At 42.6% G+C, this 14,589-nt stretch overlaps 3 protein-coding genes across 7 annotated transcripts in view; 2 read left to right on the top strand and 1 right to left on the bottom strand.

The window, feature by feature from the left end:
- The window catches only part of LOC128762075 (D-amino-acid oxidase-like), an 8,934-nt gene extending 4,467 nt beyond the window's left edge, over nucleotides 1-4,467 (top strand). For 3 of the 4 annotated variants that reach the window (XM_053869908.1, XM_053869909.1, XM_053869907.1), the window contains 3 exons: nucleotides 31-148; nucleotides 624-722; nucleotides 800-4,467. In XM_053869908.1, the coding sequence (XP_053725883.1) occupies nucleotides 31-148; nucleotides 624-722; nucleotides 800-925 (343 nt within the window). In that variant the 3' untranslated portion in view covers nucleotides 926-4,467. The remainder of the gene's footprint in view (nucleotides 1-30; nucleotides 149-623; nucleotides 723-799) is intronic. The other variant, XR_008415526.1, reaches the window with a different exon arrangement.
- Nucleotides 1,006-9,171, bottom strand: svopa (SV2 related protein a). Of its 2 annotated transcripts, none has more exons than XM_053869905.1 (16): nucleotides 9,041-9,171; nucleotides 6,174-6,331; nucleotides 6,015-6,100; nucleotides 5,841-5,939; nucleotides 5,473-5,544; nucleotides 5,239-5,363; nucleotides 5,105-5,168; nucleotides 4,818-4,943; nucleotides 4,628-4,756; nucleotides 4,404-4,477; nucleotides 4,258-4,334; nucleotides 3,961-4,065; nucleotides 3,135-3,246; nucleotides 2,984-3,065; nucleotides 2,604-2,693; nucleotides 1,006-2,083 (listed from the first exon to the last, which is right to left on the bottom strand). In XM_053869905.1, the coding sequence occupies exons 3-16, from the start codon at nucleotides 6,090-6,092 to the stop codon at nucleotides 1,877-1,879; spliced, it is 1,440 nt and encodes a 479-aa protein (XP_053725880.1). In that variant the 5' UTR covers nucleotides 6,093-6,100; nucleotides 6,174-6,331; nucleotides 9,041-9,171; the 3' UTR covers nucleotides 1,006-1,876. The 2 variants fall into 2 exon arrangements, with proteins under 2 accessions (XP_053725880.1, XP_053725879.1); XM_053869904.1 differs by lacking the exon at nucleotides 9,041-9,171 and adding an exon at nucleotides 7,763-9,000 and having other exon boundaries at nucleotides 1,013-2,083.
- usp30 (ubiquitin specific peptidase 30) lies at nucleotides 8,463-14,589 on the top strand. The gene is made up of 13 exons (XM_053869906.1): nucleotides 8,463-8,830; nucleotides 9,366-9,475; nucleotides 9,547-9,720; nucleotides 9,790-9,893; nucleotides 10,558-10,656; nucleotides 10,859-10,898; nucleotides 10,970-11,064; nucleotides 11,142-11,201; nucleotides 11,273-11,359; nucleotides 11,576-11,656; nucleotides 11,760-11,976; nucleotides 12,048-12,156; nucleotides 13,756-14,589. The coding sequence occupies exons 1-13, from the start codon at nucleotides 8,805-8,807 to the stop codon at nucleotides 14,003-14,005; spliced, it is 1,452 nt and encodes a 483-aa protein (XP_053725881.1). The 5' UTR covers nucleotides 8,463-8,804; the 3' UTR covers nucleotides 14,006-14,589.

Raw genomic sequence — 14,589 nt, 5'->3', positions numbered from 1 at the left:
AAATTTAGCAGCTAACTGGTCTCTCTCCAGGAGTCGACTTGTGACGGTTGGTGGAGTGTTTCAGATCGGAAACTGGAGTGAACAAAACAACTCCATCGATCACAAGGAGATCTGGGAGCGTGCTTGTCAGCTGGAGCCGAGTCTCAAGGTCAGACCATTTGAAGACAGCCATCATTTCAGAATCCACAGATTAGTTGCAGAATTTCAGCCTCCTCTCATGGCTTGCAACTTTTGGCCTACATTTTCATTTCTGGAAATAATGCCAATCATTTTGGCATTCTTAAGTCTTCTTATCCCAGAGTGGGCCACATGAAAACAGATTTTTTTTTATGAATGCATTGAACTTTTTAAGTTGAGAAAAGTAAACTGCACCTCAACAAAGGCTGGAGTGTGCCATCTAGTGTGGAAACTGGTGGGACAATGATGATATAGTAGAAACCCTGAACAGAACAATCTGAGACGTTGCACAGTTGCAGTTAAAGTTAGACGAAACTTAAAGTTGCTGTCATGGTTTTGACTTTTGACTTATTCTGCCATTTTATGAAGCTGCTTAATTCGTCTGTGAACTCTTGAGAAAGGAGAAGACGCACAGTCAGTCTCAACATGTTGTTCTCTAACATCAGCATGCCAGGATTGTAGAGGACTGGTCTGGTCTCAGACCTGTCCGCAACAAAGTCAGACTGGAGCGGGAAACCATACGCCAAGGCCCAGCTCCGATAGAGGTAGGTTTTTATGTATTTATTTATTTTTTTATTTGATCCGTTTCCTGTGTGTTTATTGTTTACTGTTGTCTGCTCAGGTGATTCACAACTATGGTCACGGTGGATATGGACTCACCATTCACAGAGGCTGTGCTCAAGAAGCAGCCAGACTGTTCGGCGAGATAGTGAAGGAGAAGGGGTCCGGACCCAAGGCTCGCCTGTGACTGTCGTTTTGGTTGTCTCAGCACTTTGACTCTCCGGCAGAACCAACTCTGGACTAGTTGAATCCATGAATTACATAGAAGACGCAGGTTAAAACGCTGCCTTTCTCTTCCTTTTGAAATAACCACATAGACTCTGTTGTCTCTTTGAAAGGTCATTTACTACATCATCACCCAGTGCAGTGACAAGATTCTCTGTGACATAATGCAGCACTTGACCCAGAAACACCAGCAGAGACAAGGTGAACCTTTAAACCGTCTTCTGTCATAACTACTCTGTTGTGCCATCTTCTCTATACAAAAGTGAAGATAACAACTAAGCACATATTACCTGTAGTAATTGTGTGTCTGCTTAGGGCAAAAGGTCGATATTTGGTCCTTACTAATACCAGTAACTAATTTAATCACATAATGTAATGGAACTGATCACATTTCTTGATTTTATTTTTTACTTTATGCTTTCTGAAGACAAGATAAATCTGGGTAACTCTGCTGTTCTCAGTGAAAAGTATTGGAAAATAATTAAAGTATATGTGACGCACGACTTTTCCTTTAAGTTGTCCTGCAAATGATGAGTTGCTACATGACTAAAGAGAGAGAAGTCTCACACAACAGGGATATCGCAAGGTAATTTAAGGTATCTGGTTATCTCTTAAGTTGATTGGCTGGACCTGATTCCAGCAGGTCTGACGTTAGCCATCACTAGAGTCACGCAGGTTCAGTCAGAAGGAGCACTTTTTCTTCAATGGCCTTCTAGCTAGCCAGGTCTCTGTACCCCCAGTGCACAGTGACACGGTGCCCACCTGTGACAGCAAAGGTTGTTTCACACTACACACTGACACTCCAGATACTGTGTCATCATCTGGCCCGGTTCAGCCACTGTTGTGTCTAACATGAAGGATGGTGGGGACTGGAGATGAACGCAGGAAGTAGGTCGAGCGTGCTCGCTTTCTTTTATCCTTGCGAGCCACAGTCAGAATGAAGGTTTTCCCCCATGCTGTTGGACGAGGCCTTCATCTCCTGACCCCACTCTCGGTTGCTGGACTCCTGCAGGCCGCGGCCCGTCGTCTCAATCGGCAGTGCACAGGAAGCGAAGGCAGCTAAAAGGCAGCAGCAGCAGTAGACAGAGAGAGCCAGGTAGACGGAGGACTCCAGCATCACCTAGAGAGCAGCCACAACACGTCAGTGCTCCTCATGCCTCCGCCATTTACAGGATTGACAGTACAGTGCGTTGAGTATGGGTCTCAGATCCTTTCTTCATCCATTTGTGCACATAAAATACATTATTATTCGCAGGAAATCCTCTCATGTAGCTTGACAAACAACTGTACTCTGTCGTACTTCTGTTGCCAAAATGTGTGTGCACCCGTTCATACATCATCAGTGTTTACAATCCCTGAATGAGTCATTCCCGCAAGGTGAATTAAAAATTTAAATAGTTACCAACATGAATAAATAAATACCATCACTAGGGGAAAAGGAAGCTGGGCAAAATAAACACAATAAGTAACAATAAATAAAATGTTTTTTTTTTTTTGTATGAATGATTTACAGGTGAATTTGATTCCGATTTCCATTTTTCTTTATTTGCATAAAATTAGTCTGGCACCAATGGCAACATATAAAAGCAGCTTCTAAATGCAATATTTTCATTTTATTCATGTTTGAATTATAGTCCCACCTGGGCAACAAAGGGTGTTATGAGGGCACCAACTCTCGCCATCCCACTGCTGGTTCCCAGACCTAAAGCTCTGGTGGCTGTTGGATACACCTGCAATGTGACGAACAACAATGAAGAGGCGTTTAGAATTGGATGGGGGGGGGGGGAGTGCCTGAATACTCGTCCTTGAGCAGGTGTAGACAACAGGGATTCATTTTCATGAGAAAAACATTGATAATGAGCAAGTAGAAACATAACTCAATAGCTCAAGACAGTTTGAAAAATGAAAAAAATATGAATGAACATGACAAAGTACTTCATGATGAAAATATGCGTAACTTAAACAGCAAATTCTCCATATAAATTCACATCATTTAGACCCTCTGATGTGGAGTCTTTACCTCGGGAGTGTACACATACGCAGCCTGGAATCCTCCTGCGATGAACGCTCGAGCGACGAATATTAACACTGTCATGGATGTTCTAGAGCAGAGATCAGTGGTGAAGCCAGACAGAGGTTACATTTGATGTTCCAGTTTCTCCAGACTCTACCTTCCCACGCAGCCGTAGAGAGGAATGATGCACATAGAGAAGACGAAGAAACAAAGCGCCATGGTCTTCCTCCTTCCCAGTCGGTCAATGGCCCACAGTGTCACCAGCAGTCCTGTGGAAGATTGTAACCATTTCACCCTCAATTGTGTTGTCTTTCAGCCAATTTATAAATATGTTTTAAAATATATATTTACTACGCTTAATTCATAAAGATAGTTTTGAAACCAGGGATCCATGAATCTTGAGCTGATCAACACAAACTTGCATCCTCTTGGGCCTAACCCTTTGTTGGCTTGCTTTATGCACTAGCAATAATAACTGATTCCAAGTTGAGATTTTCAAAAGACAGAGTCTACGGGCCAAAAATTGGTCCCTGGACCAGACATACGAACAGCCCTCATGGAGCCAGAGTAAAACTATAAAACTGACCATGTTGGAATGTTTTTGACAGTCTTATTTTGCGTGGGTTTTAGTGCATTACTGGTGCAACTGATGTGTAACTTCCTTGTTATAAATATATATGTATTTTTAAAATTTCTAAAATTTTCGAAGTACCGGTATTTCTTATCCCTTAAAATACATCTACATACATACATACATATGCATATTTTTTTAATGGAATTTCATAATTATTCACAATATCCTCACTTGATTTTTTCCCATCATATCAGCATTCTCTTTCTCGTCACCTGCTTTCTTAGGGCTGGACGGTATACAGTATATAATTCCTGCTTTAAAAGTGGTATCATTCAGTAGTTGGGGTGAGTAGAAATACCTGTTCTGAATACATTTTCAAGGCAAGAAAAAAAAGAGAAGATATATTTACCAGGGAATTCTGATAAAGTGGTCCACAAAAGGTCTTTGTAGTCGTCCGAGTTGAGATATTTACATTCTAAACTGCAGGGGGCGTCCATCTTATTAGTCTTGGACACTGCAGGGGACATAAACAGATTGCATGTCACATGAAAGGTCTGGTGCGAAGCCTCCGATGGAACCACATGCATGTGAGGCTAGGATGAGGAGGATGAGGAGCTCATTCATGCCATAGTGACTTCTGAGTTGCCCCATGCATTTTATGCAGGACAGAACATAAACAAATAGAGTCTAAGTTTGTGTGACTCACTTCCACAGACTCCTCCTTCCTGGAACAGCTCGGTGGTCAGCAGCACCAGCCCGTAGTAGGAGAAGGCATTCGCAAACCTGTGAACGATTGAAATGATGACCATAACAATGTGGCTATGAACTGTTGTATTTGGTTTATCAGCTCACCAAATAAACCAGAGCAGAACTGTTGTCCATCGAAAATGTGAGGAAAATAAATCTTGAAACTTCCCACGATGTTCCTGAGTATCATCAAAAACAAACACGAGTGTTATGATGTGAGTTTCCTCTGTCATTCACATTAAGGAGTCGCTGACAGGTGGAGACAGACATGGAGACCCAGGACGGATCACTTTCTAACCCAGCCTGGAGCTGTTAACATCAGCGCTCACCTGTCTGGCTGCGATGAGTTTGCCCAGTGGCATCGGAGCTCCGTTCTCTGTGGCGATGCGCTTCAAAGTACAAAGAGCTTTCTCCTGATTTCCAGTCAGCACGTCGTACCTGGCGCTCTCTGGCAGCCACTGACAACAGAGACGGCTTATACAGAGCACTTATTTTTGATTTTCACTGATGATAACTCACGAAAGACAAGATGGCAAAGATGAAGAGGGGAATGGTGGAGAGGCCAAGAAGCCACCGCCAGCCTAGAGATGGCATGACCAGGATCGCCAGGAGGACTTCAAACACCGTGCCCAGCGCCCAGAATACCTAAGAGAGACGCACACGGAGTGAGAGAGAATATGAAAGTTTCACCTCAATACAATGACTCAGCATCATTAATGAGCAGAAGCTACAACAAGTCACAAGTCTCTTTGTGTCCATCAATGAAATTTCAGCTCTGAGACTGACGCTGCTTCACTGGATCTTACCTCGATGAGCAGAATACAAGTGGCCCTGGACTTCATTGGTAAGAACTCAGCATAAAGTGTCACCCTAAAAAAATGACTTCACAAATCAGTTGCTGTGATTTCCAAGTGAACTTTTATGTTTCAGGGAGACTCACGACTGAGGGGCGCCTCCAATGCCGAAGCCCACCAGAGCTCGTAAGACCAGGATCCAGCCATAGATGGGAGCAAAAGCACTTAGCAGACCGTAGAACATTGTCCACAACACGCTCATCTTCAGACCCTGAATATGAACATGGTTGACTGTCAGTTTACTTTACTGTAAGAAAACCTATTTTATTTACAGTAAGTTGGATTTTCAGTCGCAGGCATTGCTTTTACTCATTCATTACCGTCTTTCTCCCGTATTTGTCGGATATGTTCCCCCACAGGGAGGAGCTCAGCATCATTCCTATGAACACCGCCTGCAAAAGATTAATGCAGCTTAAGTCATTGAAGAGCGATTTACAAGAGTCAACATATTTTAGCTCGAGGAAACTACACAAATAAGAACAGCACAAGGAATCAAGAACAGGTGGGTTTCCCAATCCTCTGCAATAGAAGTGTCCACACCATACTATCATTATCATCAACCTCCAACCAAAAGTAAACACAAGATGAAGCGCTACCTTTGTAGATGAGAAGATTATTATCTACCAGTCTCCCTCACCTAACCTTGTATTCTAACCTTATTCCTAAGTAGTCATTTTCATGTCCTCACCGAGGTTAGCAGAGCCACCTGTATGCTGGGCAGCCTCCATTCACAGTGGAGCTGTGGAGCTAAAATACTTAGGATCATCATCTCCATGGCATCTGCCATCTGACAAGGGAAAAGTAATATCTTTTTAGATCTGCAAACGAATGTACTGTGATTTATTTCAGGAATATTTCTCACCCAGGAAAGACCAGTGAGGATGGAAAGTTTCCACTGAAATGTCCCAAAGCCGATCGCCTCCACAGCATCTTCCACCATGAATGTGTCTGAGATCAAAACACAAAGTTGTCAACACAGCAAGGTGTGAATTTGAGAGCAAGAGTTCGGGGATCAAAGTACCGTCCGTAGGGTTTGCAAACTCTCGAGGTACAGGGGCTCCATCTGCGAGGGCCACGTTCTCCAGCTCAGCTGGCTCAGCTATCCTGCCCACCTGCTCTTGGCTCTCCACATCCTCCTCAGAGCGTGTGCTCTCACCGGTGCGACGAAAACGGACCACTCTGGAAGAGAAATCAAAACCTTGTGTCACCTTCACTTTCAGAATATAATCGCATTTCACCTTTATCAATGACATATGTAGAGACCATCTTTCGACATAAGAGGATGAAAAAGAAAACGTAAAATTAATTATATTACTGCCATGTTTGCAAACCTAATAACCTCAATGGATGGCGATGGGTTTAAGAGCATCATGTCAGGAGGCAAAGATGGGGTCGGTACCTTGGTGACGGGAGCTTTTTCTAGCAGTGACTGTAATACTATCCTTCGGTCTAACCAAAAGGCTGCCATTTGACATCTTAAGAGCATGCAGATTATACACCCACATTGCTCTCTGTGAGGATGTAATTCACTTCCCAAACAAAAGAACAAGCTATGTGCTGTACAAAAACAGGATGCCTGCTGATTCATGGATGCAGATGGTAATCCATAACACCACCCACATCCAGAAAACTTCCTTGGCCGACATAAATATGTTTTTGTCATATTACTCGAGATACTTTAATGGAGATTTTATTATTATAATTTTTGTCAGAATGTACTGTAATGTACTAATATACCACATGGTTATTAATAATAAATTGTTATTATTACTATTATTATTGTTGTTGATTAATTTATTTCCTGTATTCATAGTATGTATTATATGCATGAGTTTGTATGTCTATATATACACACATACATATGTATTTTATGTTTTATTTAATTTTTCAAATGTTACATTCAGTCTTTTACATTGGTGTGGATTCTCTGTGTATGTGTGTATTTCAAAACCCTGTGTGATTTGGAACCTCGATGTTCCAGAGGGAACCTTCCAAGAGACCAATAAAGTCTGTCTGTGTCTAAAATGGTAAAAAGCAGTCTGTTGTGTGTAAAAAAATGACCTGTTAAAGGGCCAGACAAAGATTCTAATCCCACTTGGCCTGAGTCTGGCTCCCAAAAGGGTCTAGTTTTCTGAAGGTATCTGCCTCTAAGAGTAATCTTTCAGCAGTGTCTATGTGTTGGCACTCGTGACACACATGATCAGGGTAAACACAACACCGGTGCTGGTTCTGACGGGTCCAGAAAGTCTTACGAAATGATCAATAAAATTAAAATTGTGCGTGTGTGACTTCATACTTGTGTCAGAGATCCTCCGAGTCCGGTACTGAACTGAAATATGAATGAGTCGTGCTCAGAATAAAGCTTCGCCTCAAATGTCATGTGACAAACTGACTAGCATCACTAACTGGGCCTAAACAAACCGAACTGTGTGAAGTGTTTCCATCACTAGAAACATGCGATCTTCGGCCAGTGCAGTCGCTGCTTCTAATGCGAGCTATTTGTGGTTCGAGACTGAAAGGAACAAACACGCTGCGAGGCTGAAGGCCGAACACGCCCACGCCGCGCAACATGGACCGAGTCGGGAGCGACGGTGTAGTCGGCGTACTCACGGCAACTGTCTCAGTTGAAACAGGTCTTCGTCCATTTTGTTGCTTCAGTGGTTGTGAGTGGCCTCATCGCAGTTTACATGACCACGACGAGATTTCAGCACCGAGGACAGAGACCTACTCCCACAGCCCCCGGACAGCCAATCACAGAGCGCGGGAGTGCGCTCGCCGGGAACGCGCACACACGTACACAAACCGACGTAAACAAAATACATGTGATCCGCTGCATGATAATCATTAATAACCACTAATGGCGTTATAGTGTAATGTTGCAATATAAAAATGGCTGCAACATGTTCAAATGGACAAACAATAATAGATTAATGGAAATAATAGACGCGGACCATGTAGTGCATTTCCCCCCATTAATACCGATTAATTATAAAGTGTCTATACGGCAATCATGTTTTAGAAAAAACAAGCCAAAATGCAATTTTTAAAGTGTAAAAAAAAATCAAGAAAGACTAGAGTCGTGACTGGGGATGGGTTCAGAATTGCCATGGTTCTAGGGGTGTTAAATTGGTCCTCTGATATGAAGTTATTTAACAGAACACCAACCCCCGTCACTCATTACCAATAAATACTAAGCGTTGAAAATGGTAAACGGATGATAGGAAACCTAATACACGTGTAGATGAAACGATTAAATTCAACCAGCAGGTGGGGGCAAAGAGCCACAGCCGACGTTTGTGTTACCATCGGTCACGCACGAAGAAGTCATGAAACGAAAATGTCCGTGGAGGAACACAGGCGACTCCAGAGTTCCGCGATGAAAACATGTTGCGTTTGGCACCGCACGCTTGGATAAGCTTCTTGGGGACTTTCTTGGCACTGTAGTTTCTGCAGGCTAAAATCCGTTCTTTGGCTAGCGGCAGCTGTGGGCTTTTAACAGCTCACCCAGACTGAAGAGAACTGCGGGTCATGGCGACGCTGCTGCACACTCAACTAGAGAACCACCCCCGGTTTTTCAGTCAAAGCCCATGAAGACAAGGGGAATGATACGTTTAAGTCAAGATAGAATTGTGGACAAATTAACCTGGATTGCATGTGGAGAACAAAGGGCATATTAAGGTATGCAAGTTAAACTGTAGCTACATGCTAACTTAGCCGTATGTCATGCTTCAGCTGATCGCTAACTATGGTTTCACATGTCAATTTGTCTAAGCTACAACTCCAACGCAGTACAGAGCTTTGTTATTTACTAGCAAGTTGTCTAAGTTTTGGTCTCTGCATTTAGCCTTAAATGATCGAAACAGGCGTGTTTTTTTACTTATTGCTCACCAGCCGTGTTTTGAATCTTTGTTTATATGCTGATATCCGAATATCCCAGCGTTTTCCAAAGGGTCGAGGTGCTCAGTGAAAACAGCACCTGAACCAAGCAGCCGAGTGAAGTATCTGCATCACGTGTTGACGTATTATAGGCCGTTTTGTCTTCTCGTCCGACCTGGATCCCTTTGTACTTGCCTCACATATCTGACTACTTTATAAACTAGCTGTACAACCGACGCCCGTTAAAAACAAATGTCTCTAACACAGAAATGAGCTTTTTTTTTTAGTTTGGTGTCTCGTGAACTCCTAGGGAGGTTTCAAGTTTTTGCCCTTTCAGAACCAAGATGATGAAAAACTGGTTCGTCATCGGTGGCATCGCCGCTGCCATTTCAGCTGGAGCATACATCCTGTGGGGACCAGTCATTGAGCAAAGAAAGAGGAAAAGGGGTAAGCGTTTGCTTCTTGTTGATGATGTGGGGCACGTTGTTTACAGTACAGTGATCCATGTCCCCCTGCAGGTATGGTTCCTGGTCTGTTGAACCTGGGAAATACCTGCTTCCTAAACTCTTTACTTCAGGGATTGGCTGCATGTCCCTCCTTCATAAAGTGGTTGGATGAAGTGTCTTGTTTGCCTGCATTTCAATCATGTAAAGACAAACCACTGTCCAAAACTCTTCTCCAGCTCCTCAAAGGTAAACAAAACAGCAGTTATCAGTGGAAGCTGTGAGAAATCTAAGTGTTTATCCTCCTTGTACTGGCAGCGTTGTCCTCTGATGAGCCTGGCCCGGAGGATGTGATTGATGCTGGATGCTTGTTGGATGTTCTGAGACTTTACCGATGGCACATCAGTTCATTTGAGGAGCAGGTTGGTCAAAAGCATTATTCCTGAAGTAAATCAATAGTCAGCGATTGTAATGATTCATTTGTTAGTTTTCCCCCCCACAAATTCAGTTTGCAGGTTTTTTTCTTTATTTGAGTGGTGTTAGTTGTAACAATGACCTGAAAGTCGCCAATATGTGACCTGCACAGTGAGTAGGATTGTCACAGTTTCATTATTTTGAGACCAAGTCAACCATTAATGTAATGATTATGCAGGAAAAAGTACACCCTTTAAAATATGTTGTATTTTCCCATTGGTTGAAATGTCTTTTAAAGAACTTTTAATAATGTTTAAAAAAATACAAAATGCACTCATTGTCTCAGTTAACAAAAGTTGACATTGATAGACTGAACCCTCCTGACAGGGGGAAAAGAGGGTCCCGCAAAAATGCACCAAATTGTTCTCATAAGGAAGCGCATCTGTCAACAGGGTGCAACTGCTGAAACAGTCTAATCTCACGGTTCCTTGTGAACGTCTTATAATTTAATTTAGAACATTAAAAACATTTTTTAAATAAAAATTTGTAAAAACAAAGTGCACATACAACCATCCTCATTCAAATCATTTTCATGTTCTTCACATTATGATATGATGATGTCATTGTATAAATACACGAATGACCCTTTGAATATTGTGTTTGTGTCTCAAGGATGCACACGAACTCTTTCACGTCCTCACCTCGTCTCTGGAGGAAGAGCGGGATCGCCAACCCAAAGTTACCCACTTGTTTGACATACACTCACTGGAGGTAAGGTTTAATGTGTTGGAATAAGATTCCAGGAAGTAAACCTCCCCTTGTGGTAGTAGTGAAACTGCAGGAGTGGGCATTATTGAAACACATTTGAGTGAGAATGGATTGCTTTTTGTTTTTAGTCCATTGATTCTTGGAGCCTCATCTTTAAATCAGTTAAAGCACTTGAAACCTATTTACATTCTTTTCTGTGTTTCAGTCTTTACCTGCCCAAGATGAGAACACCTGCAGAAGCCGAGGTGAGAAGACAAACTGACTAGACAAACCTCTGCTAATATTGGAAAAATAAGTTCAACTTGAAATTCAACAGCACCTCTCCACCCAATACCGAGTCCCTGGAAATTCCAGCATCCCTTTCACGGCCGACTAACAAGCAACATGTCGTGCAAAAGATGCAACCAACAGGTGAGTTTGATGTTTGGCTCCGTGGGAACTGTACAGCACTGCAACGTGTGATGTGATGGTTTGGAATGATCTTCCAGAGTCCAGTGCGCTACGATTCCTTTGAAAGCCTTTCCTTGTCCATCCCTCTGCCTCAGTGGGTGAGTTGGATTAACTCTTGTGCCTGTGCTGTTCTGAGACCGAGTGTGACGTGTTCTGTTATTGTTTACAGGGTCGACCCATTTCTCTGGATCTGTGTTTGCAGCATTTCATCTCCTCTGAGACCATTAAAGGGGTGACGTGTGACAATTGCACGAGGGTATGTTGTGTTCAAGCATGTCCTCACTCACTTCAAATATGGATCTGGTCCTGTCTCTTGTGCTGTATCTGACTTATAAGTTGTAAAACCGGGCAAATACAAGATGCTGCAGTTCTGTAATATTTTTGGGGCCCGTGTAAAAAGTATATATTAAGTAGTACAGTATCAATGGTTCTTTTTTTTTAGCTGTGTTAAATCCTGTCTGCTCTCCGACAGCTCCAACAAGGGGCCATGGTCAACGGGCAACTGCCTGAAGACCAGAAGACAACTTTTGTGAAGCAGCTGAAGTTGGGAAAGGTGAGAACCTTCTCCAACATAGGACTGAAACACACTTGTCACACAGCTCTTCAGGTCGTAAGAGCAGGACAATGTCAAAGTTTTGTGTCGCATCTTTCCACAGCTCCCTCAGTGCCTTTGCATCCACCTGCAGCGCCTGACCTGGTCCAGCGAGGGAACCCCCATCAAGAGACAGGAGCACGTGCAGTTTGCAGAGTTCCTCACAATGGACCGATACAAACAGGATGCCACTTCACGAAGAAGTCACCGTCTCAGTTGCTCCTCTCTGCCTGTGAACAGCTCGGACGAGGACGCAGAGAAGCCTGCAGCTAATGGCTCAGGTATCACGACGCCGTTTAGGAGTCACCTTAAGTTTTGAGGTTGAGCTTCATGCTGCTTTTTACACCTGCAGATGTTGAGCATCACAACAACAACAAACCTTTTGCCAATGGAAACTGCTCATCACTTTTTCTGCCCTCGCCAGGGATCAATCAGCAGTTTGCCTTGACGTTCAACTGCAGGTGAGGGAACACTGCATTTTTATACCTGGTCACTGATAAAATAAAGTCCGGCATCAGCAGCGTGTGTGTGGCACGCTCCACTCTCGGGTCACAACAAGCGATGTACCGCTACCACTTTTTTGCAGACCAAGTGCGAGTATTGACATTTGAGTACTTGCTGATACGGAGTACCAATACGAGTAATTAATCATTCCATATCAGCCATTTTTAATGATGACAAAAATCATATAGAGAATTATATAAATGATATAGAGATAGGACTCTGTCTGTTGAATTGTATAGTGTACGACAAACAATTCATCCCAAACCGCCTCGACCTTAGATTCAGACAGTGGAATCACAGCGATAAAGAAGGGTAAAATCATGGATTTTCAAGCCTTAAAACATAAATAGTCTTCCACCAAGGATGATTATGTGAGATATATGGAAGTACAGGACCACTGTATTGAGAAATTAAATAATATATTCATTATGGAGAGCATGGAATATTCGGAGTCATAATCTGGCTCAGTGAAGACAAGAAAACAAGAACAATATCAACCTTGTATAGAAGGCTGATGGAGCATAAATAATACATTGAACATAAAAACAAAATATGAAAAGGAAATTAATATAAATATTACTGAGGATGTAAAATCCAGAAAACAAGTATGGCTTCCCAGATTTGGAGTGAACATGGGTGGGAGTACGTGATTAGATTTTTTTTTTTTTATCACACCGAAACTAAAAATATATAATTTGTCAATAACTCAACCCTGTTGGCAAAAATCTGGTGAAATTGATGTTGACCATTCTCATATTTTCTGGTTGTGCCTTGGGAGAAAGTACATTAAAAAATGGTGAAAACTTAAGGCTATATTTTTCCGTGTAGTTTGGAGTAGGAAGACACATATCTTGTGAAGTGTACGTTGGCAGCTTGCAAGAAAACTATTACTAAGAACTGGTTTAAGGAGGAAACACTGGCACGAACACAATGGACAAAAATCATTTCTGGAATTTACCTGAAAAAAATGGCTCACCTACACAATGAAAACAGAAGAAGAAAAATGCCACGGGAAATGGGAGAAATGGACGAGAAATGGACGAGAAATTCATTCATTCATACGACAAACTAAATGATTATTCAAACTGTCAAACAACTTTCATCGAAAACAAGAATCCAATCCTCTATGTTCTTTGTTTTCTGTTTTAAATTGTGGTTTCTGAACAAAACAAAAAGCAAGTTAAAGAAAATTAAATTCAAACTCTGCACTTTCCCTGAACAAACGTGCATAGCAATCTATGCATATGCTGGTATATCAAAGATGAGCTCCTGGTCCTGCCTACCGGATGACGTACATAGTGTTCCCTTGTTTATCGCATCACCATAATGGAAGGAAGTAGCATCACCATAATCTATTCAGACCTAAGCTTTTCTTGAGTTTTGTGGGATAGGATTTACTTTGGAAAAATAGAATGGCCTTGTTTGTGGGCAATTCTTATTCACAATTTAAAAAAAACGCTGACCTGCTGCCCAACACTGGCAACTTATTCCTGCATGGGTCCAATGGAAACCTGCTGTTGGGAGGAAACGTTACAAGCTTTCCCTTTCTGTTGCAGCTCTACAGAGTATCTCTTCCAGCTCGCAGCAGTGCTGGTGCATCACGGCGACATGCACTCTGGACATTTTGTCACGTACCGGCGCAGCCCCTCGCCACCTCACAGTCCTTCACATTTCTCCTCCCAGTGGCTGTGGGTGTCGGACGATTCAGTACGCAAAGCTAGCCTGCACGAGGTTCTGTCTTCTAATGCCTACATGCTCTTTTATGAGCGAGTCCACAGACCGAACGTGGCACAGGTGACGGAATAAGGACGGATGCTGTGGTGTGTACCTGGAAATACAGTTCTTAGAGAAACGGTTCAGGCTGTGACATCAATGCAGACTTTTGTTGGAGGCTCTCAAATGTGATGGACATTTCACTGGCCACAGCAGGAACTATGACACTTTGATTTTAATGCCGCCATGTTGTGTTTAGATGCCTTTGTCTTCGAATCATCATCAGCTGTCATACAACACCTGAGAGAGGGGAAGAGGGACTTCCGTTCCATCAGGATGAACCACATATTCAAACCCACAACCTCAGCAGTGAATGTGAATCATGTTGTACCCAAGTGAGGTTCAAGTGCCATATTGTCAAACCCAACTTGTCATGTGAACATGAGCCTACTTTATCCTCAAAAGTAGATGAGACCAGTGGTATGATAGTCAAGGGACAGAGAGAGCCTGTGTATGGGATGTTACTCTATATTTTTATATCTGTGCAACTTCTGCTCTCGTCCTCATGAGGTCTGATGCAAAACCTGTTGTGTATGTTTTGCACTGTTGTATATACATGTATGATGGTGTGTCTGTGGATTTTGATGGCGATTGTTGGTGTTGAAATTAAAAGGAGA

This window comes from Synchiropus splendidus, chromosome 7, assembly GCF_027744825.2.
Source record: "Synchiropus splendidus isolate RoL2022-P1 chromosome 7, RoL_Sspl_1.0, whole genome shotgun sequence".
NCBI lineage: Eukaryota > Metazoa > Chordata > Actinopteri > Syngnathiformes > Callionymidae > Synchiropus > Synchiropus splendidus.
This window is presented reverse-complemented; position numbering and strand designations above follow the sequence as displayed.